Source organism: Molothrus ater, chromosome 2 (genome assembly GCF_012460135.2).
Source record: "Molothrus ater isolate BHLD 08-10-18 breed brown headed cowbird chromosome 2, BPBGC_Mater_1.1, whole genome shotgun sequence".
Taxonomy (NCBI): Eukaryota; Metazoa; Chordata; class Aves; order Passeriformes; family Icteridae; genus Molothrus; species Molothrus ater.
In genome coordinates, this window is record NC_050479.2 from 82,272,184 (window position 1) to 82,291,982 (window position 19,799).

The 19,799-nt window shown below is 42.5% G+C and overlaps 2 protein-coding genes across 2 annotated transcripts in view; one reads left to right on the forward strand and one right to left on the reverse strand.

The window, feature by feature from the left end:
• PRCP (prolylcarboxypeptidase) overlaps positions 1-11,577 on the reverse strand; it is a 29,686-nt gene extending 18,109 nt beyond the window's left edge. The window contains 1 exon segment of the mRNA XM_036392630.1: positions 11,310-11,577. Coding sequence (XP_036248523.1) covers positions 11,310-11,450 — 141 coding nt within the window. The 5' untranslated portion in view covers positions 11,451-11,577.
• A 335-nt stretch (positions 11,578-11,912) lies between these two features.
• DDIAS (DNA damage induced apoptosis suppressor) lies at positions 11,913-18,688 on the forward strand. Its single transcript, XM_036390299.2, has 6 exons — positions 11,913-11,974; positions 12,077-12,187; positions 14,243-14,371; positions 15,142-15,303; positions 16,389-16,506; positions 18,365-18,688. Exons 3-6 carry the CDS (start codon positions 14,259-14,261, stop codon positions 18,590-18,592), a joined length of 621 nt encoding a protein of 206 aa, XP_036246192.1. The 5' UTR covers positions 11,913-11,974; positions 12,077-12,187; positions 14,243-14,258; the 3' UTR covers positions 18,593-18,688.
• Positions 18,689-19,799: the final 1,111 nt, after the last annotated feature.

A 19,799-nucleotide genomic window follows, 5' to 3' on the forward strand; every position in this document is an offset into this window, starting at 1 on the left:
GCTCAAGTCAGCAGCTTTAATCCTTCAGCTCAGAGAAACCTTCTACAAAGAAGCGCAGCTGATCAGCTCAGGGTGAGGCACCTTCCCCAGACTGGTTTACTGAACAAACTCACACTGGGAGGAATGGCCAAACTGCACCTTGGTGCCTTCTGTTTGAACTATACAGCACCTTTCTCTATCTTTATAAGTGCACATGTACCATGTGCTTTTGTTAACCTCTCAAAGATTACTTATCTCAAGGTGGTTTTTGCAATGTGCTTTTTTGCTATTTTAAAAGTCCATTTAAAATAAAACAAGCCACTCTGCCACATCTCCCCTGGGGAGGAGACAAAAAAGGCTCAACAGATGTTATTATACAGATGTTAGTCTGCTTAATGTACTTCTGGAAGTATTCAGGAACTCAGGCAATGAGTAGAGTACAAAGACAAAACAGGACATGTGGGCTAAAACCCACTTCCTTCTCAGCAGCACCTTAAGGTCATCAGTGACTAGAGACAGGGCAGCAAAGCCAAGCCTTTACCAGAAAAGACTATAATTCACAGGGTAGTTTTTAACCAAAAGCATCTAATACCAGGGGTAGTAAGTCAGCACATGATGGCTTTATGCTTTTGGGCTTCTGGCAAGATTGTGAGCATCTGAAAGGCTTTCTGTGATGCCTTGAATTTCAATCCTTCATGCGATAGCTTTGTTTTCCCAAATTGGATATTCCATGTGAAATCAAGCCAGTTGTTTTACTGGTGAGGAGCCAGGGGATTTTAAGTTGTTCTTTACTCTCCACATGGCCATGGAGCTGTTTTGAGGGCTCATCCTGTCTGAATTATTTCCTGAGGACAGGAAGATACAGGGTAGCCTGAGGATATCCTCCTGTGTGAACAGCAGTGTAGACCTTAGCCTCCTTGGGATTTCACTGATGTGCTTCTATTCCTGCTTTTACTCCTGATGGGCTGTTGGGGACTCCAGTTCAGTCAGCTGGCCCTAATAGTTTTGTTTCCTCTTATAACCTTTGCTTCCTCTATTCAAATTTGAAGTTCATGAGGGCAGGGACTTTCTTGTCATGTCTGTATAACAAAGGAGGGGGAGGGGGGCAGATTTTGTTGAGCCTGCTAGGACTGAAGTTTCATCCCATCAGTACCTGATAAGATTCTCTGTTTGTCCCTGCTCAGTGCAGGAAAGGGAGGGGGAAAAAAGACAAGAAAATCAAGCTTAGATTTGTTTCATATCTTTCATTTTAAATGCAAGGAATGAGGTGTTTTCTTGCTTTCAAGGCTGATAGTTGTGCAAGGAACAGCAGAGACTGAAGATTTGTACTTCTCTGTGGAAATGCATAATCATTTGGTGTTCTGTGGAAGAGCAGGGAGATGTAAACTGCACCTTTTTGCATCAGGCTATGTAACTTACTAACTGGAAAGTCTTCAATGTAAATAATACCAGAAATCTAAGAGATAGGATCATAGGCTAGAATAACAGAACTGCTTAGGCTGGAACAACACCTTAAGACTGAGTCCAACCGTTAACCCAGCACTGACAAGCCCAGCCCAAAACCACATCCCCAAGAACCATAACCACACAGCTTTTGAACACATCCAGAGATGGCAATTCCACCATTTCCCTGGACATCCTGTTGCAGTGCCTGACAAGCTTGTCAGTGAAGATTTCCTACTACCCAAACTTCCCCCTCAAGTTGTAACTTGAGGCCATTTCTTCTCATTCTACTGCTTGTTACTTAAGAGACAGAAACCCACCTCCCTACAATCTCCTTTCACAAAGTTGTAGAGAACATTAAGGTCTCTCCTCAGCCTCCCTCCAGCCAGATTAAACACCCCCAGCTCCCTCAGCTGTGCCTCACCAGTTTTGTGCTCCAGACCCTTCCCCAGCTCCATTTCCCTTCTCTGGCCATGCTCCAGCCCCTCCATGTCCTTCTTGCAGTGAGGGGCCCAGAACTGGACACGGGATTTGAGGTGTGGCCTCACCAGTGCTGAGTGCAGGAGGACAATCCCTGCCCTGCTCCTGCTGGCCACACCATTGCTGATCCAGGCCAGGATGCCATCGGCCTTCTTGGCCACCTGGGCACAGCTGGCTCAGGTTCAGCTGCTGTCAGCCAGCACTGCCAGATCCTTTTACCCTGGGCAGCTTTCCAGCCATTCTTCCCCCAGCCGGTAGCCCTGCCTGGGGTTGTTCTGACCCAAGTGCAGGACTGAGCACTTTGCCTTGTTGAACCTCATACAACTGGCTTCAGACAATGGATTCAGCCTGTCCAGATCCCTCTGTTGGGCCTTCCTGCCCTCCAGAAGACCAGCAGCTGAATTTAACCCCACTCACCACCACACTCTGGGCTTAGCCATCCAGCCAGTTTTCCACCCAGCAAAGAGTATGCTCATCCAAGCCAAGACTGCCTCTGTCATTGTTCTTTTCCCCAAGCTCCATAGTTCAGAGGTTTTGCTCACCAGACTTAATTTTATTTGTTGGTCCATCACATTTACCAAACCACATGGATAACAATAGACATGCTTTTTGACTATTTACAGTTTTCAATTTCTATTCAACTATTGAGATAGTTTAGGGCAACTGTTACGAAGCTTTTCTTGACAATAATGAGCTTCCAGCCAACCATGCCCCCAGAGCAAATGGAGGATTAGGATCAAATCCGTGTAATAGAAAGAATCTGTAACTACAACTGTTCTTGAGAATATACTGGCCTTTGATAATTCACAGAGGTTAGTGATAAACCTGGCAGTGTTACATTACAGATGGACTTGATGATCTTGAAGGTCTCTTCCAGCCTAAATGTGTTTATGATTCTACACTTCATGTATCTTTCTGAAACTTCTCTTATGGGGCAGAAATCACAGCACCTGCTCTTGTGATGTTTAAGGAAGCCTAATTTTTAGCATTGATTTACCTCTTCAGTGATTAAAAGACACAAACAAGGAAAACTTCAGACAGGAACTCTACCCCTGCCATGAGTCACACAGTTTGGACAGGCACTTGAAAAGACCAAAGAAAATTTAAGCAGCGACAGGATATGCTGTAGGAAAGCACCAGGGTACTCAGGTCAGCCCTTGTTAGAAACAAACAGTACATGATGAAAGGTTATTTTTATGTCGGAAGCCCAACCAGCTAATGAGAACACAAACAAATTGATTTCAACTTCCCCACACCATAGGTTTGTGCTGCAATTGAACCTCCAGATTCTGCTTACAATGTAAAAATGAAGTCCATAAACACATTTAGGCTTTAAAATCCTCCAGCAGACAGTGAAGATGCTATTCTCTGTTAGAACTCCTCCATTTGGAAGGAGAAGTACCACAGGCACTCTCAACATTTTCTGTCCCAGACTTGAGAGCCACAAAGCTCCAGCACAAGGGGAAGAATGGGTGACCAAGGCAGGAATGTCTTCAGTCAGCTTTACTGCTGTCACTCCTTCACCAGGCTCCATTCCCCTGCCACCTGGTTCTTTTCAGAGCAATGAAGAGGCTTGTTCTGCTCAGACTCCACCAGCTACATAATTCTGCAACTAACTACTATGGCTGTAAACACCCCAAATGTGATGCTTCCATTCAAGGTATTATTTTCCTGGCAAAATGCTTCCACAGGACAAGGGATGGGGCAAGGCATGGAGAACAACCAGCTCAGAGCCCTACTTCACAAGGTGCGATTTCTCAAGGCTGAAAAAAGCACAAAGATGCAATACACCAGCAAGATCAAAGTTACCCTTGTGCAAGGCCTCTCAAACCCCTAACAGGCAAAGGCCACTAATATTTTCCATGTGCCTTCCAGATTGAATTACAAATCCATCACATTCAGAGGATTAACTTCAGAGGAGAGGAAAAAATTGGATGTGAAAAGTCAATATGTCACAGATTAAGCAGCATAAAAGCATTCCAGGTTTTTTTAAGAGTGACCTAAAGTTCTGTTAGGACTAATTGTTTAAGCAAAAGAATTTGCAAAGTTTCATCTTTTCTAATGAACATGGTTCTCATTTGAAAGACTTCCTCAATATTTTTTTTTAATAAAGACACTGGGAATAAAAGCATTTCAGAGACAAGATAATATTTTTATTTAGTCAAATTAAATATTTAAACTAGCTCTACCTCTACCCCAAAAAGGTCTAGAACTGCCTAACTTGCTAAACATTTTTAAAAGGTTTAATCCAGGTTACAGCTGTTTTATTTCCCAGGTTTTCACAACGATAAATAAATTTGCTTTATCATTCTCCCAGACATAGTTCAACCACTATTATTTGTATTATATTTTCTATTGCTAATCCTAGAAAAGAGGATCCAAGGAAATAGATATGAACAATGACAGCAAACAGGAAAACTGTCCTGTCATCTATCCAGATAATCTTCTAATTAGGCAGAGCACAGACTAAATTACAAGAGCTCAGTGCAGGGATGGCAATTTATCAGCATTAAAAGGCTAAGTGTTTTACACGTGCCACGGTGGATCATGCATTTAGTAGCCACCAATTCTGATCAGCACTGAGGTGAGGGGAGAGAAAATTTCACAAAACAAAGCAGGAGAGCAGCAATTACTTCTGCAGCCCTGGTGCAATAGCAAAACTACCACGTAGCGACTGCTACTTGGGCAAGCTTGCAACACCAAGGAACAACTTCTGCTTGCAGGGCTGCAAGATGTTGGTAGACAGGATGATGGGGAAACCAGCAGCATTCAGGGAAATATCATCTGTGGCTCCCTGCACCACCAAGTGTATCCATACTGGTAATCAGAGGGAAAGGACATCACACAGTATCATGGCTCCATGGTAGCCCATGCAGACAGGCTTTTCAGTGAGCCATCTCCTCTGCAGGGAAGAGACACATCTCAAATTCCCTCCACAAGCACCTTTTCCAGCTAATCTTTACATATCCACTTTGGCTTCAAGCCTGACACAAGGGTGAACTTGTACATAAGCTCTGTCTGTATCTTGGCAGCAGATGCGAATAATGGAAAAGCTGTTACATCAATTTAAAGTTAGAAACAACAGCCCACAAGGATCAGAAGTTTTGTTCTTTGCTCACTGTGTGGTTTAGAGAACAACAACCACGCAGAGCACACCTGATAGCAGCACTATAACAGCACCAAATATCAGAACACACTACATGTATGCTAGAGCTGAACAAAAGCACGAGACAGAAACTAGAAATTCAAAATAAAAAAAAATCCCATTACACCACAGGCAAAGAGTATCTACTGACTGTGCTTAAAAGAAATGCAATCCCCATTCTTCTGTGTATGTTTAATTCTCTGAATTGACATACCTGGAAAACAAAGAAATTAACCATTTTGTGAATATTAGTAAGATGGCCCAGTACAGCCTGGTGTGCCCCCACTAAATTTCTTATAAGCCTCACAGCTTTAGATATAAAATCCAAATATTACAGGATGTCGAAATAAATTAAGGTATTTGATTTTTGAAAGCTTAAAATGAAATAATCAAGTTTGACTTCTGGTCTCTCAACTTGGCAAAATGCTACAAATTATCTACATGATCTGCAACAATTTCTCATGCTGATGGCTGGTCTTGATCTTCTCAAAGTCAGATGAAGAAATAGATACAGAACTCATTAGCATAAAATCTCATGTTGAACTTCATTTTCCTCCATATCTCCCCACAAAAAAAAAAAAATCAGCTCTAAGACTCTGCTTCAACTTGTAGAATCTTATGGTACAAGCCAAATTTAATGGAGGTAACAGGAGTTCTCATGCACATCTGGCTTGGGAACGGCTTGCTACTTCAGCCACAAGTCAGTTCTGCTTACTGTTTTGTTCTTTAGACTTTCTTTAATCTAGACGGTCTATCAGAAATCTTTCAGTAGCCTATTACAGCTTTGAACGATTAAAGCTAGTGAGATATGCTCATTTTCAGTGAGAGAGTAGTGATCATTGATGTTTTTTGAGTCACTAGTATTAACTGCTCACTTGAAGGAAGAGGCTGCAAGTTGTGAGGAAATTGTTTCCTGATTAATTTGAGAAGCTGATGTCTGCATTGTGACCCCGTAGATAAGTAGTGCATAAAAATAAAATTTCACTGACAAGCTTTAACAAGTACTTCCCCGTTTTCCTGTTCACTGAGTAAGAGCTATTGTTCCTGGTTTATAGCTTACAGTTCCCATTTTAAATCATGCTATGAAATCACAGAGTAAGAGCTGCCAAGTACCCCTGTACTACTTGATGAGTAAAACACATATTCCAAGTAATTCACCTCAGAGACAAACATCAACATCACTTCTTCTCTAAACACCGGCATAACTTTTAATTGGTACCAAGGGGCTCTGTAAAAAGCACTTTGTTTTTTCCTTCACCAGAAGCCAAAAGTGCTATTGTATGTACCAGGCATGAAAAACAAACCCATCTTAACCATTCCCGACATCTGTTACTATTCTGAGATACCAACCTGAGTCACAATAAGATGTTAACCACAATTAAAAATGATAACCTCAACCTATCTCAATATCTTCCTAAGCAAGTTATAGACCTGTGACTGAAAACTACTTCATTAGGTTTACAAAAACATTTATATTCATTCTAATGTTCACATTTTCAATCAGGGCTTTTATTTTCTATACCTCAGAATCTCAGTCTGTAATAAAAAGTAGGGTATTAAAGACCCCTGATAAAGTCAGAAAGGATCAATTTGCATTACTTTTTAAACTTCATCACTTTGAAGCTTCAACATATCTTCCTTTTATGTACACACAATATGAAGTGTGCATGCATTTCAGAGCACAAAGACTTCATGTGAATTTATTACAAGATACTGACATAGGTGTGAAACCTAGGAAGTTACGAAATGTAATCAGAATCCTTCTTTTGGAAGGGGTGACACAACTGACATGTATTAGTTCAAAAGACAATCTGATTGAAGGACCAGGCTCAGTAAGTTGCTGAACAAAAATTAATTTGTCCTTGTTACAACTGGTTCTTAGACAAATTCACAGCAGTTCACAAACCGTGATTGAGGTGAAGGGTTCCTCAGCACAGAGTCTCACACAGCCATCAATTATCAAATTGAGAGAAGAGACACCAGGTCCACTCTCCTTTCTAAGATAAGTTTATCACTGAGAAGCCTTCAAATATCAGCAATTTTAAGGCATCATGCTCCCAGCAGTACTGCTTATAAAGCACCACAAGTCCTCAGGCTGTGGTTTTTGTAACACTGGTATGTGTGCCAAAGACAGAGACACAAAGGTACAAGGTAAGGCTCCCCAAAAGTCAGAACTGACTGACTCCAGACCCTCCTCAGTATGCTGTAATGTTATTTCTGCTTGGGTAAAGAGAACCAGATGGATCTTGGATGCCTCACCAAGTCATTCCAATGAATTTATACTGTGGTCACAGACCCAGCTGCTTACAAAGAAGCCATCCCAGCAGTGGTGATGCTGATACAGCTCTATACATTCTACACATCATTCTCTCTGTAAAGACCCATTTTGGATGGATTAATTTAACACACAAATCAAAACCAACTGTGTAGCAGGCAAACAAATTACCACAGACTTGCCTGCAAAAGTCACATTAATACATCAGAAAAGCTATAAAAGAGATAACCATCCCCTAAACACACAAAATTTGTTAAAGATGTGGCTGATGGCAGAGTTTCTCCTTCAAGGACCATCTCCTCTTCTAGGTCCGCATGAGGTACTTTTTTACTGGAGTAAAGACTTTGTATTTCACTCATACACAGGAGGAGTAGAGGGCTGAAAGACATCAGTTACTTTTGAAGGGAGAGGAAAAGAAAAAAAATCACACCTCCAAGACAAAATAATAAAAGTTATTAAATGCATACACAGGTTAGCAAACAAGCTAAGATGCTAGTCACAGTGACACAGGCACTGCTTGACTGATTTCTCAATATTCTAGACTTTAGCCCCATCATCACAGATGTCTGACACTTAAAGTGGTAAACAGGAGGAAGTTTAATGCAATGAGCATTGAGCTTAACTCTGACCTTGTTATTGCCCCATTTTTATGAAAACAGACATTAATGTCACTGATTCACAGTAAAAGCTGACACTAGACACTCAAACAATGTTACATGTCTATAGACTGTCATGCCCAGAGGTTCCAATAAATTATTCACAGTTATCAAGAAGTAACTTTTTAGGCAACAAATCATGTAAGGAATCTATTTATACTTTCAAAGTTTTCTTCTGTATAAGTATTAAATATTTAAAGACTCTATTTAAAGGTATGTTTAATATTAATAGGTATAAAAACATTTCCTTTGTAACAGCATAGTATTTTGCCATATTATGAAGTATTTTTTTATATTGAATGCTTTTAGATAAATTATTTCAACTTGTGATGAAAATCACCAAAGAGAGAAACAAGAATCAAAACAGGAGCCTTAGCTAAGAGGAAAGACTTGGCAGCAAGGAACACAAGCAGATAATTCATGTCATAAGAAAATAATGTAAGTAATTAAACTTCAACAATCCTGAGAGGTGGCAAAGTATCACCCCACCTTATTTAACATGTTAATCATAAACATAATTTTATGTTGGACTACAGAACAATAATGCAAGTACAAATTCCCAGACGACGGCACTGAGTGCATGCTTTATCAGGGCTGAATGCTATCAGTTCTACACACTGTGCTACTGATAGTGTGTCCTATGCTCTCTGTGTGATTAGACCTCTGGTGCTATCCCTATATCTTTCAAGTGCCATGCAGCAGAATTCAGATCTTTGATGAACACACCTCTCACACTCTGTTCAACAATATTAGTAAGTCTTTGGACAAGGAAAGCAAGGATTTCCAAGCTGGTGAATGGGCTCCCTCTTTCCAGCAGCAGCCACTCTCAGCTAACATGATTGTGCTTGAGGTATGAGAGGAAGAGACAGAAGGGTGAACAAGATGTAGCATCAATGTTTACAATAGGTTCTTACTGTGGCTCTTCCCTCCATCTCTCAATACCTATCTATGTCCCAAAATCCACAGGTCTCAGCCACACCACAGCTCTGCTGCTTTGCTGGCAGCTGGATGGCACCTGGTCTGTCAGTGCCAGAGCTGAGGAGACCAGCCAGGTGACAGCACGGCCCCAGGAGGAGGTGAGGACAGAAGTGTGACAAAGGGTGGCTCAGCTCACAGCACAGAATTAGTATCACTGATACTATGATAGCAATGTGCAACAACCAGTGTGCCACAACAATTAGGGTTAATTACAGCCCTGCTGCAGGAGTGATATCCTGGCCAGCACCGGCCACACACTGCAAAGCTATCTGCACTATGCTCACAATACAAGTCCAGGGCTCTTAGAGGAGTTACTGCAGGACACAAATCTCAAATCATTACCCGAGTGGACATGAGGCAGAGATGTTGTCAAGACATGATTCCATGATTTATGCAGGGAGATTCCTGGAACAGGAGCATTCCCAAACCATTAACACTATCTACAGAAGACTGTAATCTCAGTGGATGTATTTCTCACTAAAATCATTCCAAATCTATCTTCCACCTCAAATGACAGGGACCTTGACCCTAAAATTATTCCATAGCTATTCAGTGTAATCTTGTAAAGATTATCTGTTTTCTTTATACCTGTTCTCTCTGTGAGTGTAATCTTCCCATTTTGCTCACTCCACCATAACTTCATCTTGTACAAAGCTGAAACAGGAGATATTCAATCCACATATTATCCAAGATGCCCAGCCATAAGTTGCACCAAGACACATTTAGATAAGATGTTAATTTTTTTTTTCACTGACACAGTTATTAAGCATTGGATCAGGCTTCCCAGAGAAGTGGCTGAATCAACAACCCTGGAGATTTTTAAAGAGGTGTAGATATGGAACTTGGGGACATTGCTTAGTGGTGCATTTGGGAGTACTGGGTTAATAATGGATGATCTGAAAGGTCTTTTACAACCTAAATAATTCTAGTCTATAATTCTATTCAACCTAAACTATTATATTCTTATTATTCTATCCTAAATTAAACACCTTCTCCTTTGCACCCCTCCCTATGCAGACCAGGGCATGAAATTCAGACGCATGCTACAAGCCTGATTCTGAACAAAGCAAGAGAGTCCCAGGATTAGGAAAACATCCTCCTCCCTTACTGTGCCTCCCAGCAAAAAGAACCATTGCCTCCCCCAGGAAACCCAGGTACAGAACAGGGGACGCTGCAGACACTGCTCAACACACCCAAGGAACTGCTGACTGTTTTTATGAAAACCTGTGAACAAGGAAGGTTTCAAGTCTGATTCAACAAAACCAGACCAACACTTAAAGACACTGCAGAGCCCTCTATTCTATCCACATGCCATGGATTTCACCAACAAGTTGCTGGAGGAGAGAGGATGACAAAGCTCAAGTTAGTAATAGAAATCTGTTTCATGTTCCATTTTTGCCTTTTTTTCTAACTTGGAAATGAAACTCGAGATAATTTTACTAAGGAGGTAACATAAAAGATCTTTATTGAAGGCTTTCAGAGGCAGTTATGGAAAGTTGTCCACAAAAGCCCAGCCCCAAAGGGGTGAGTACATTTTTGCAGGTTTTAGGAAATCAGAATAATTGATAAAAAGCACCAGTTAGGAGGACAAGTGGTGATGCCATTCCCCCCCAGGTCAAGCCCCTTCTCTTTAGTCCCCTTTGGCACTAGCCGTACTTTGTCCATGAAACACATCTCAAAGAGCTGTTGTCAACCTTGGCTCCCAGAAAGATCCAAGATAGGAGAGGGGCCTTGTGCCTCCTGGGGCTGGGAGCTCTGGAATTTGTTTTGTCTTTTTGCCTAAGGAAAGGCCATAGAAAATAACTGGAAAAACCAGCCACTAGTACAACAGGCTACAGATAAATGTGCGAAGAATACAGGGAACGTATAAAAGGAAAAAAAAAAAAAAAAGGTAAAAACGAAATGGGTATCACCATCCAGGGAAAAGCTATTTTCCTATTGTGTTCATCCAGGGAAAAGCTATTACTCCCTGTCCATAGCTGGGGAGAAGGAATTAGGCGGATCTTTACGGTCCCTCCCAACCCAAACCATTCTGGGATTAAACAAACAAACAAAAATCCCCACGCTAGTGCTGTTCGCAGGTGCGGTGTGCGTGCAGCGGCGGAGCGCAGCCCCTCGCTGTGGGCGGCAATACGGGCACAAAAGAGCGCAGACCCCCGACACTTTAAATACCTGCGCTTAACCGGAACACTCACGGCTTGGAATATTTTATCGAAGAGAACCGGCACTCAGCGCTTTTTTAAAAGCCTGAAGCGAACATTCGTGTCCTCGCGGGCTAAGAGTGAGGCTAATGACAGAGGAAAGCGCCCCCAGCTCCCGAAGGAAACTCCCTCCCCCCGCAGCCGGCTCCCACCTGCTGCCTCAGGTAGCGCGTCTGGTAGGGCCCGACCGGCAGCGAGGCGCTCCGGCGGCGGCGGAGCAGCGGGGCGGACAGGGAGCCGGCCACGCCAAGGAGCGGCAGGAGCAGGAGGAGCCGCAGGAGGAGCCGCAGCATCGCCGCGGGCGGCAGGGGCGGCAGGAGGAGGAGCGGGAAAAGAGAAGAGGGAACAGGCTCGGCCCCGCCGCTTTATACGGGCTCGGCTCCCCAACCCGGGGCTGCCCCGCTGGAGTGGCGGGGCCCTGGGGGTGGGGCCAACCTACACGTGCAGGGGCGGGCCCCAACCAACGGCGCCTTCCCATTGGTTGCCGATCGGCGGTTGGCCGGGGCGGCTTCTATCGGTGTTTCGGCCGCGCGGCTTCCTGCGGGGAAGCAGCGATTGGCTTCCCGAAGCACGTGACCCGCCCGTCTTGCCGCTCCGCGCCGTGCGGGGGTGCGGCCGACATTCTCGCTCTGTGATTGGGCGAGACGAGCTACTGTCCCCTAGGAGTGCATCGCGATTGGCTGAGCGCCGCCTCGTCCCGCCTCCCTTGGCGGAGCTCAGCAGCCGCACTTCCGCCCTTTCGCTCTGCCCTCAGGCCCCGGCACCGCCCGCCGATCCAGACCCCGCTGCTGCCCCGGCGTGGCCCGGCCCGGCCTGGGTGAGTCGAACCGGACCGGCCGCTCGCTGTCGGCTTCGGGAAGGCTCAGGCGCGTAAACAGAAGCCAGATGTGTTAACCACCCGTGCTTTGTTTTTCCTTAGGGAGAGAGCGAGGCAGCGGGATCGCCAGAGGGCACCAGGGACCGCGCTGGGGCCGCCGCTGAACGGCAGCGAGGGCAGCAGGGCTCTGAGATTGCCCGGCCGGGCACTGAGGTTTGCGTTGTTTGGCTTGTTACAAAAAGTTCAAGTAAGACAGATCTGTTCGTGCCGAACTCTTTCAGTCTGCGTCCAGGTAGTGAGTGCTGTATTTCTTCCGAAGGGAAATAGAGCTGGAGATCTCGAGTCTGTTCGCTCCTGACAGAACTTGTATGAGCACTTCCACGCTGTGCTTTATCTCCCCTATTTCAGTTTAGCATTTACACGCTGTGATTTATCTCCCGTATTTCAGTTTAGCATTTACCTAATGTGATTTATCTCCCGTATTTCAGTTTAATACTTGCAGTGTTCTCTGTTTTCTGGGGTGTGCGTTAGTGTTTTGGGTGGTTTTGGTTTTGTTGTGTGTTTTTTAATGTCTCGAAAAAGTGCAGGTAACAAAAACTATGTGAACTTCGTTTCTGGAGTTCTGAGTTGAAAACAGGTGGGAATGAAGCACCTGCTAGTTTCTCCAAGCCCACCTTTTTGGGCAATAAAAAAATCAGACCTAACTTTATTTCTCCTTTTCTATATATTGATGTACTTTCCATGTACTTTTTACTGTTGTCTTGTTCTAAAACAAAGTCTTTGTTACTAAAACTAAATAGTTCCCTTATGGTATGAGTTGAAGGCGTTTACCATTCAATATACTGAGTCAAATTAGTTTCTGTTAATATGTAAGTTCTGAAGAGATGGGTTTTTTCTTAGTTTGTTTGGCTCCCTATTACAGCTTTTCCCTTTTCCTACCTCAGTTTTCCAGATGTAGGGAATAAGGGAATAATGGGATTTTTTTTTTTTTTATCTGACCTACTCAGAGGCAATGAGTTTAGTCACTCACATTTTTCTAGTACTCAGTGTTACAGAACTTGTTTTGACCAGGAGGCTGAGAAAGGTGTTCCAAGCAAAGGAATAGCCCATAAATTTAACTTTCTGGTGGCAAATCATGACCAAACGTCTTTGTTGATTATAGAATGTGGGATTTTTTTTTTTACCTGTAAAAGCCATAGCTGAGTCTCTTCTATCTCTTTGGTCTTTTGCCTCTCAAGAGAGTTTTGGAATGAAGATGTGGAGTTCCCTTCCTATCCTGCAGTTTATATAAAAGAGAGATTTATATTTAGCTGTGGCTGTGATAAAAGAGCTTTTGCACATACAGACTTCTAAGGAGTCGTTTGATTCAGCTGTAGAGAACATTTTGGCCATTTAAGTGGGAACTCTGTGATTTGAGGTATTGGATGAGGCTCCAAGTGACTTGGTCTAGTAGAAGGTGTCCCTGCCCATGGCCTTGGGGCTGGAATAGGTGATGTTTAAGGTCCCTTCCAACCCAAACCATTCCAGGATTCTGTTGTTGTCTACATTTTCCTGACATTAGATTGTTGTCTACATTTTCCTGACATCTGCTGAGAAAAAAAGTTGTCTGTCTAAAATACTGGAAGTTTCCTAAAACTTGGTGTTTTGGGCAGAGTAGTGTAATAAAGCCCAAATAAATCTACAGCAAAGTAATACTGAATAAAAATAAATTCACTCCTATTTATTTGTTTAGCTCATCATTTATTTGTCAAATCTGTGCAGCCTCTTTGACCAGGAGCTGCTCTTTTAGCAAAAAGAGCGTGATATAGGAGCAAATATAGTTTCACTTGTGAGCCATTTTCAGGATTTTCTGAGTAACCTCTCCAAGTCATTGGTGTTGAAACATTTGTAGAATTACAAGTGCAGAATCATTTCAGTTTTTACCCCATGTTGTGAATTCAATCTAAGTTAAGGAAAAGAATTAGAAAGCTAATTCCTGCAGTGCTGTGCCCAAGGATAGTTCTGATAAAGATCCCTAAACTCAAGTGAGAATTTGCATGATCTGTGTGCAATGGTGTGCAAATGCCATGAACAGTTCCTTCATATTGCATAACTTTATCATTTTTTTATTTTATTTTTTAAGAGTTGATTAATAGAATTTTTGTTTACAAAGAGAAATCATTATTTCCTGAAGGCTGCTGTTCAAAATGTTCAAACAACCCAACTGAAAGCATTTAATATTGACATTTCATGAGAACTCTTCGAACCATTTCAACTTACTTCTTTCAGGTGATGCTGTGAGCACATGAATAGCGTGCAGGGACTCTTGGCTGCCTCAGTGATTTCCATCCAGAATTCCTGCTTCATCTATCCTGCCTGTCAAAACTGCTTTTCTAGGCTGATACTGGATTCCAGGAGGTAGGTCCTGTTTTGGGGATCATGTACTGATTTCCATTAACTTACTGATTTCCATTACTCTGTTAGCTGAACGCTAAAAAAGTGGTGAAAATCCAGTCCCTCCAGATCAAATCCTGATTTTATTTTTTTCATCTCCTTCTACATGTGCAGTGCACCTGGTAGTCCTGTATGACTCTTCACTGAGTGCATGTCCAGAAAGGGATGAGCTTTCTATTTTAATTGCAGCAGTGGGTGAAATCTCTGACACACAGAAGAAGAGTAAATCAATGAATGCCAGCACTAAATAGAAGGAGCTGACTTTGTAAAACAAGGATATCTGTTGTTTCAAATGCTGAAGTACAAAATAACAGTGTTGTTTCCAGATGATTTTTTAAACCTAGGTATTTATACTCAAGCTGCAGGAAGAAAAATCCCAAACCAAAATGAAATGTGAGAAAAGTGAGCACAGGAAATTCAAAAATTCAAAATTGCACCCCAACAGTCTCTCAAAACCCACTGTCCCTTCAATTTCACAACAGGCTAGCATTTAATAAATCAGTGAAAGAAATCAGAGCCATTCTGTCATAATACACACATCTTGCTCTGAGCCTTTGGTAAGATTAATGCCTCAAGGAGTAAAGAATAAGGAAAAAAAATCTTACAGTTTTTAATGGAATGTTTGATACATTATAGTAGTAATATTTACTGCTGCAGATAAATTCTTACCTCAGCAGTGATTAACAGAACTTCATTTATTCAATCTTTTTTATCCTTTTACTGTCTTTTGTCAGATTCAACTGTCTAAAATGTGGCTGCACAGGTGAAGCTAAAGATGCAAGCTACAGATATAGATTGTCCCTAAAGATTGCTGACACTAATGATTTGTTTGACATTACTGTTTTTGGAAGTTGCTTAGATCCATTCTTTGGGGTCACCGCAGAGAATCTGCAGAGGTAAGGAATAGATCGTCTGACCATATAGCTGCTGCTATTTATTCAGCCCAAAAAAACTGCAGTGAGCCTAGATGGTGGGAACATGAGTGGGAAGTAACTGCTAAAGTGCTCCCTTCCAGTATTTCCTTGGTACCCATCACCTTGAGAAAGTGTGGAAGTTAGTTTCTTCCTGAAATCTTGATGTTTTGAGATGGATTACTTCTAGGTAGTAAAAGAAATCCTCCACTTGTGTATATTGAAGGCTGCTTCTACCTGTTAAGTGAGCCTCACTGCTTGGTTGGTTTGGCTTCTTCCGGGTGTCCTTTCTCCTTTTTTTAAGATGATTGATTTTTAAGGTGATTGATTTCCTTGTTAAGTTGGCTCTTCCAGATAGAGCCTCTGGCCTTTCTTTTTTAACAATTTGAATGCACCTTGTGACTAATTGGCAGTATAACCAAATTTTCCTGAAGAAAGAAGGGATTTCTAAGAAAGTCTGTTAGTCCTCAGAGCCTGACCACCCACATTATAGGCTTCAGATTTTCTGAAATGCGAAACTGCCAGGATGGGATATTCAGATAGATTCCCTGCTTCTTTTTCTAGTCTGTTATTTTCCCAGTGCCTTGGCTCAAAGATGAATTGTTTGTAATGGCATATTAGCAGCATTAATAACATGCTCATGACAGGCATTCTGCCCTACACTGCTGTACTGCTGTCAGCTGTGGATAGCAGTTATTTCCATGTCTTGCATGGATACTGCTGTGCTGTAAAGGCTGGGCAGGAAGGATGTGTAAGGAACAGCAGCATGTTGACCAGCATTGTACAGTCACTGTGTTGGCAGAAAAATCACAACCCTGTGGGGAACACCTCAAAGTTGTGTGTGTATTGAACTTGTCCAGAGTGGTTGTTTTGTTTATTTTATCTCACTAACAAGTTAGGTGAGCTAAAGAATTTAATTTATAGCTTCATGTTTTCATTCTGAGTTTAGTTGAAGCTAGCACAAAATCTTTTCCTTAACATGTGTCCTCATTAGCACTATACTACAGCTAAAATGCTGTGTAAGTCTTCTTCCTCTGTTGGTCCAATACCTCTGTGTGTTTTTATTCTAGGTATATTCAAGACTTCAATCAGCTGTCAGGAGAAACAAGCACAGAGTCAAGTGCAAGAGCGTTAGTTCAAGCAGTGGAAACCTGTTTCATTGGAAAAAGGTTTATATTTGGAGTGAAGGTAACTTTTAATCCACATTATGGCCTTTTAGTGAGTTTCTGTAGCCAGTTAGGGGTATAGACTGACTTATCAAAGCTTCATGTACAACTTCTTTTTGAGAAAATGTAAGGCTAGGACATGAGAAGGACTCTGCTTCTTTTCCCCAAAACTCCTGTGGTTTGGTAGGTTTTTTTTTCTTTTTTTTCTTTTTTTTTTTTTTTTTTTTTTTTTTTTTTTTTTTTTTTTTTTTTTTTTTTTGAATGAGTCACATCCAAAAATCATCTTGAATGGCAGTAGTCAGCTTAACAGCTTGTCAGGGTGCTTTTTGGAGAGCCTGAGCAATTCCAGCTCCTGTGCATATCAGTAACAGCTTGCAGCCTGTAAAAAACCATGTACGGTTGGAGCAAGAAAGAGACTCTCTTTCCAAGCACTGCCCTACCTTTCCTATGCTGTGTATTCTTCTTTCCAGTCTAAAATGTAAGGAGAAGCACATCCTCTTGTAGCATTTTAATATTTCTGGATTCAAGAGTATTTTGAAAATGTTGTTAAAGTACAGCTGCTCAGCATTTTCAAAATGTTGTTAAAGTACAGCTGCTCAGCATCTGCATTGGTGGCTCTTTTGTGTGTTTAACACCCTTTGAAATATTAGTTCTTAGCACTATTTCTATAGAAACAGTGTTCAAGGTTCTCTTCAAGTGGTGCTTATGTGAGTCATTCATATTATGAAATCTCTGAACTAAATCCTATCTGGCAGGTGTTTTGCCTCTCCCACAGGTTGTATCTGAACTGAGATTTTTCCTGGTGGACAGCATCTCAAGTAATGGAAGTTGGAGGACTTATTGGATTAACTTTACTTACCTGGAACTCTTGACCAGGTCTCTGGGCCTGAAGCCTTGACCAATGTAACTCATCCTAGATATCAGCAGCCTTGTGGCTGCTCGTACATACACAAGAGCTGAACACACATTCAAAGACTTTGTTCAGCCCTTGGCTGTAGACATTTCTGTACAGTTGTGTTCAGCTGTGTATATGTCCCAGATAGTTCTCAGAATCAGCATAACATACTTTTTAAAGACTTACCTAGGAGGGTGTTGTCCTTGCCTAACAGCCTTCAGCCTCAAACTGTGCACAGACTCAGGGAGGAGGAGGGTTGTTGCAGATAACTGTATCTGCTTTTTGGCCTCTCTGGCTTTGCCAGACCTTGAGGGGTAGATCAGAAAGGGTTTATCCACTTCTTGAAATATGAGCTGATAGCCTCTCCGTTTAATGTCATTTTTCACCTGTAATTTCAGTATACAGAGAAGCAGGTTTTATACAGAATTGCAGTTGAAGCTCCTTTGAAACGCTGCTCTCTAAAAAATCTGAGCAGATGAAGGTCGTAGCTCATTTCCCTTTCACGGATGTAGTGCACAGAAAGTACCACGCTGGCTTTGGCAGCTGAGCTGCCAAGTCAAGTGTCTGCTACCAGAATGCTTTGTTTCAAGTGCTGCCCAGTGCCTCCTGCATAAAAGCAAAGCACTGGCCTTAGGCTGCCAGCCATTCACTCTGAACTGCACTAGAGGAGGCCCGGAAGCATTCAGTGTCCTAAAGGGAGGAAGAAATTTTCTGTGAAGTCCTTTCTCAGAGTTCTTGGTTGTTTTTCCAGCTCCAAAACGCTGTAATTGCAACAAGCAAAGAACTTCTCACTGTGATGCCCTTTACAGCCCTTGCCAGGGTTTATTTCCCAGGGAGGGCCTTGTGTGACAGACTGTTTTGTATTCTCTCCCCTGCAGATCCTGACAAAAAGGAGATCTAAATTTACGCCTGACTTAGAAGACATGTGTTAATATTTTTTTTTCTCTAAGTTGATTGTTTTTTTGTTTTCTTTCCCCTTGCCCAGGTTTGTGCAAGGGAAGATGGAGGGCATTCTGCTGCCAGCAGCATCTTGCAGAAGTGTTCCAGAATTAATAGAAGTACGAAAAACCTTGTGGCTTGCCAGATCTTCCCGCCAAGTGCTGCTGTTACTGGCTTCACTGTTATCAGCTACTTAGATCATCTCCTGCAGTCGGCACAATTCAGGGCTGCAAGAACAGCTCAGATTTACCTGATGCGTCATCAGCTCCCATAGATGAACCTCTCAGTGAGCTCAGCAGCTTGTCTAGTCTGAGCAGGAGCTCCTGTTCTGTTCAGTCTAGTGGCAGGGAAAGTTTTTTAGGGTGCTGGCAGCAATCCTTAAGTCTGACTTCATCTGTTGCTTGGGTAACAACGGAAGACTTTCCCACTCTGGAAGTGAGAAAGCTGGTGAGTGAACCGCATGAACAAGAGGGGAAGCCTGTCTCTGCAGAACTGGGCAGCGTAAGCCTCAACAATCAAACTCTTTGGGACTCACAGTTTCTGATCTCTTCTGTGGAGGAAGGGGATAAAGAGAAGGATAATGAATCAAGTTCACAGCTTAGTTGGACTGACAGTATCTCTGCAACGGATAAATTGGAGAGAGTTTCCTCTTCAAACACCAAATGTTCATATGGAAACAGTTCCAAGTTGTTACAACATCCCTTGGAATCTGAGGTAAAAAACAATTACCCAAAAACTAATAGTAGAAATTATTCTTATCCAGAAAAATCCCACAATGCCCTTGCTTGCAAGAGAGATGCCTCAGCTCCTAATCACGTAAATGTAGCTGGAGTGTCTCAGATGGACTCCATGCTTTGGGAAGAGCTCCCATTCTCAGAAAGCCTAAATGAATTGTTAGCCAGAATAGAGAATGGCAGGAGTGTTGTAACATCACCCAGCCTTGATGCAGGCAAACTTGTCCATCTTGAGAGCAGCAAGTTGGGTGTAAATGTTAGCAAATCATATTCCAGGCAAGCTGTAGGTGATTTGCCTGCAGCCAGTGTCTCAGGGAGGCTCTTGCCAGCAGTAGGGAATGATAGTTGGGAGACCACAGTGTTTGCTTGTCTTCAGTCAAATGCAAACCCTCCAAGTGATGTCTCACAATATGAGTGTTCCCCTAGTGATTTATCTTCAACCCTCAAGGAAGGTGGAGCGTCCTCGCCAGTTACACCAGAGCCTTCTGTTTCTCAGAGCAGATGTGTGCGCTCCAAAGAAGCAAATAATGACCCTGCAAATTCATCTTGGTCTTTTATTAGGCTGCATGGAGAAACCTCCTGTTCAAAAAAGAGTAAGACAGCCACCTGTGTGCATTCTGCATGTGAAGGCTGTTTAGCTTCTTGTGAAAATAAGGAAAACTATACTACACCAAGCCAGAAGACAGATCTTACACTCACAGAGGCCCAGGTCTCTGATCCACCAGCTCCCAACAATGCAAGAAGTAT

Coding starts and splice junctions, on each gene's coding strand:
- DDIAS (XM_036390299.2), top strand. CDS start 14,259: ATGAATAGCGTGCAGGGACTCTTGGCTGCCTCAGTGATTTCCATCCAG. Junction 14,372..15,141: donor CTGATACTGGATTCCAGGAG/GTAGGTCCTGTT, acceptor GTCTTTTGTCAG/ATTCAACTGTCTAAAATGTG. Junction 15,304..16,388: donor ACCGCAGAGAATCTGCAGAG/GTAAGGAATAGA, acceptor TTTTTATTCTAG/GTATATTCAAGACTTCAATC.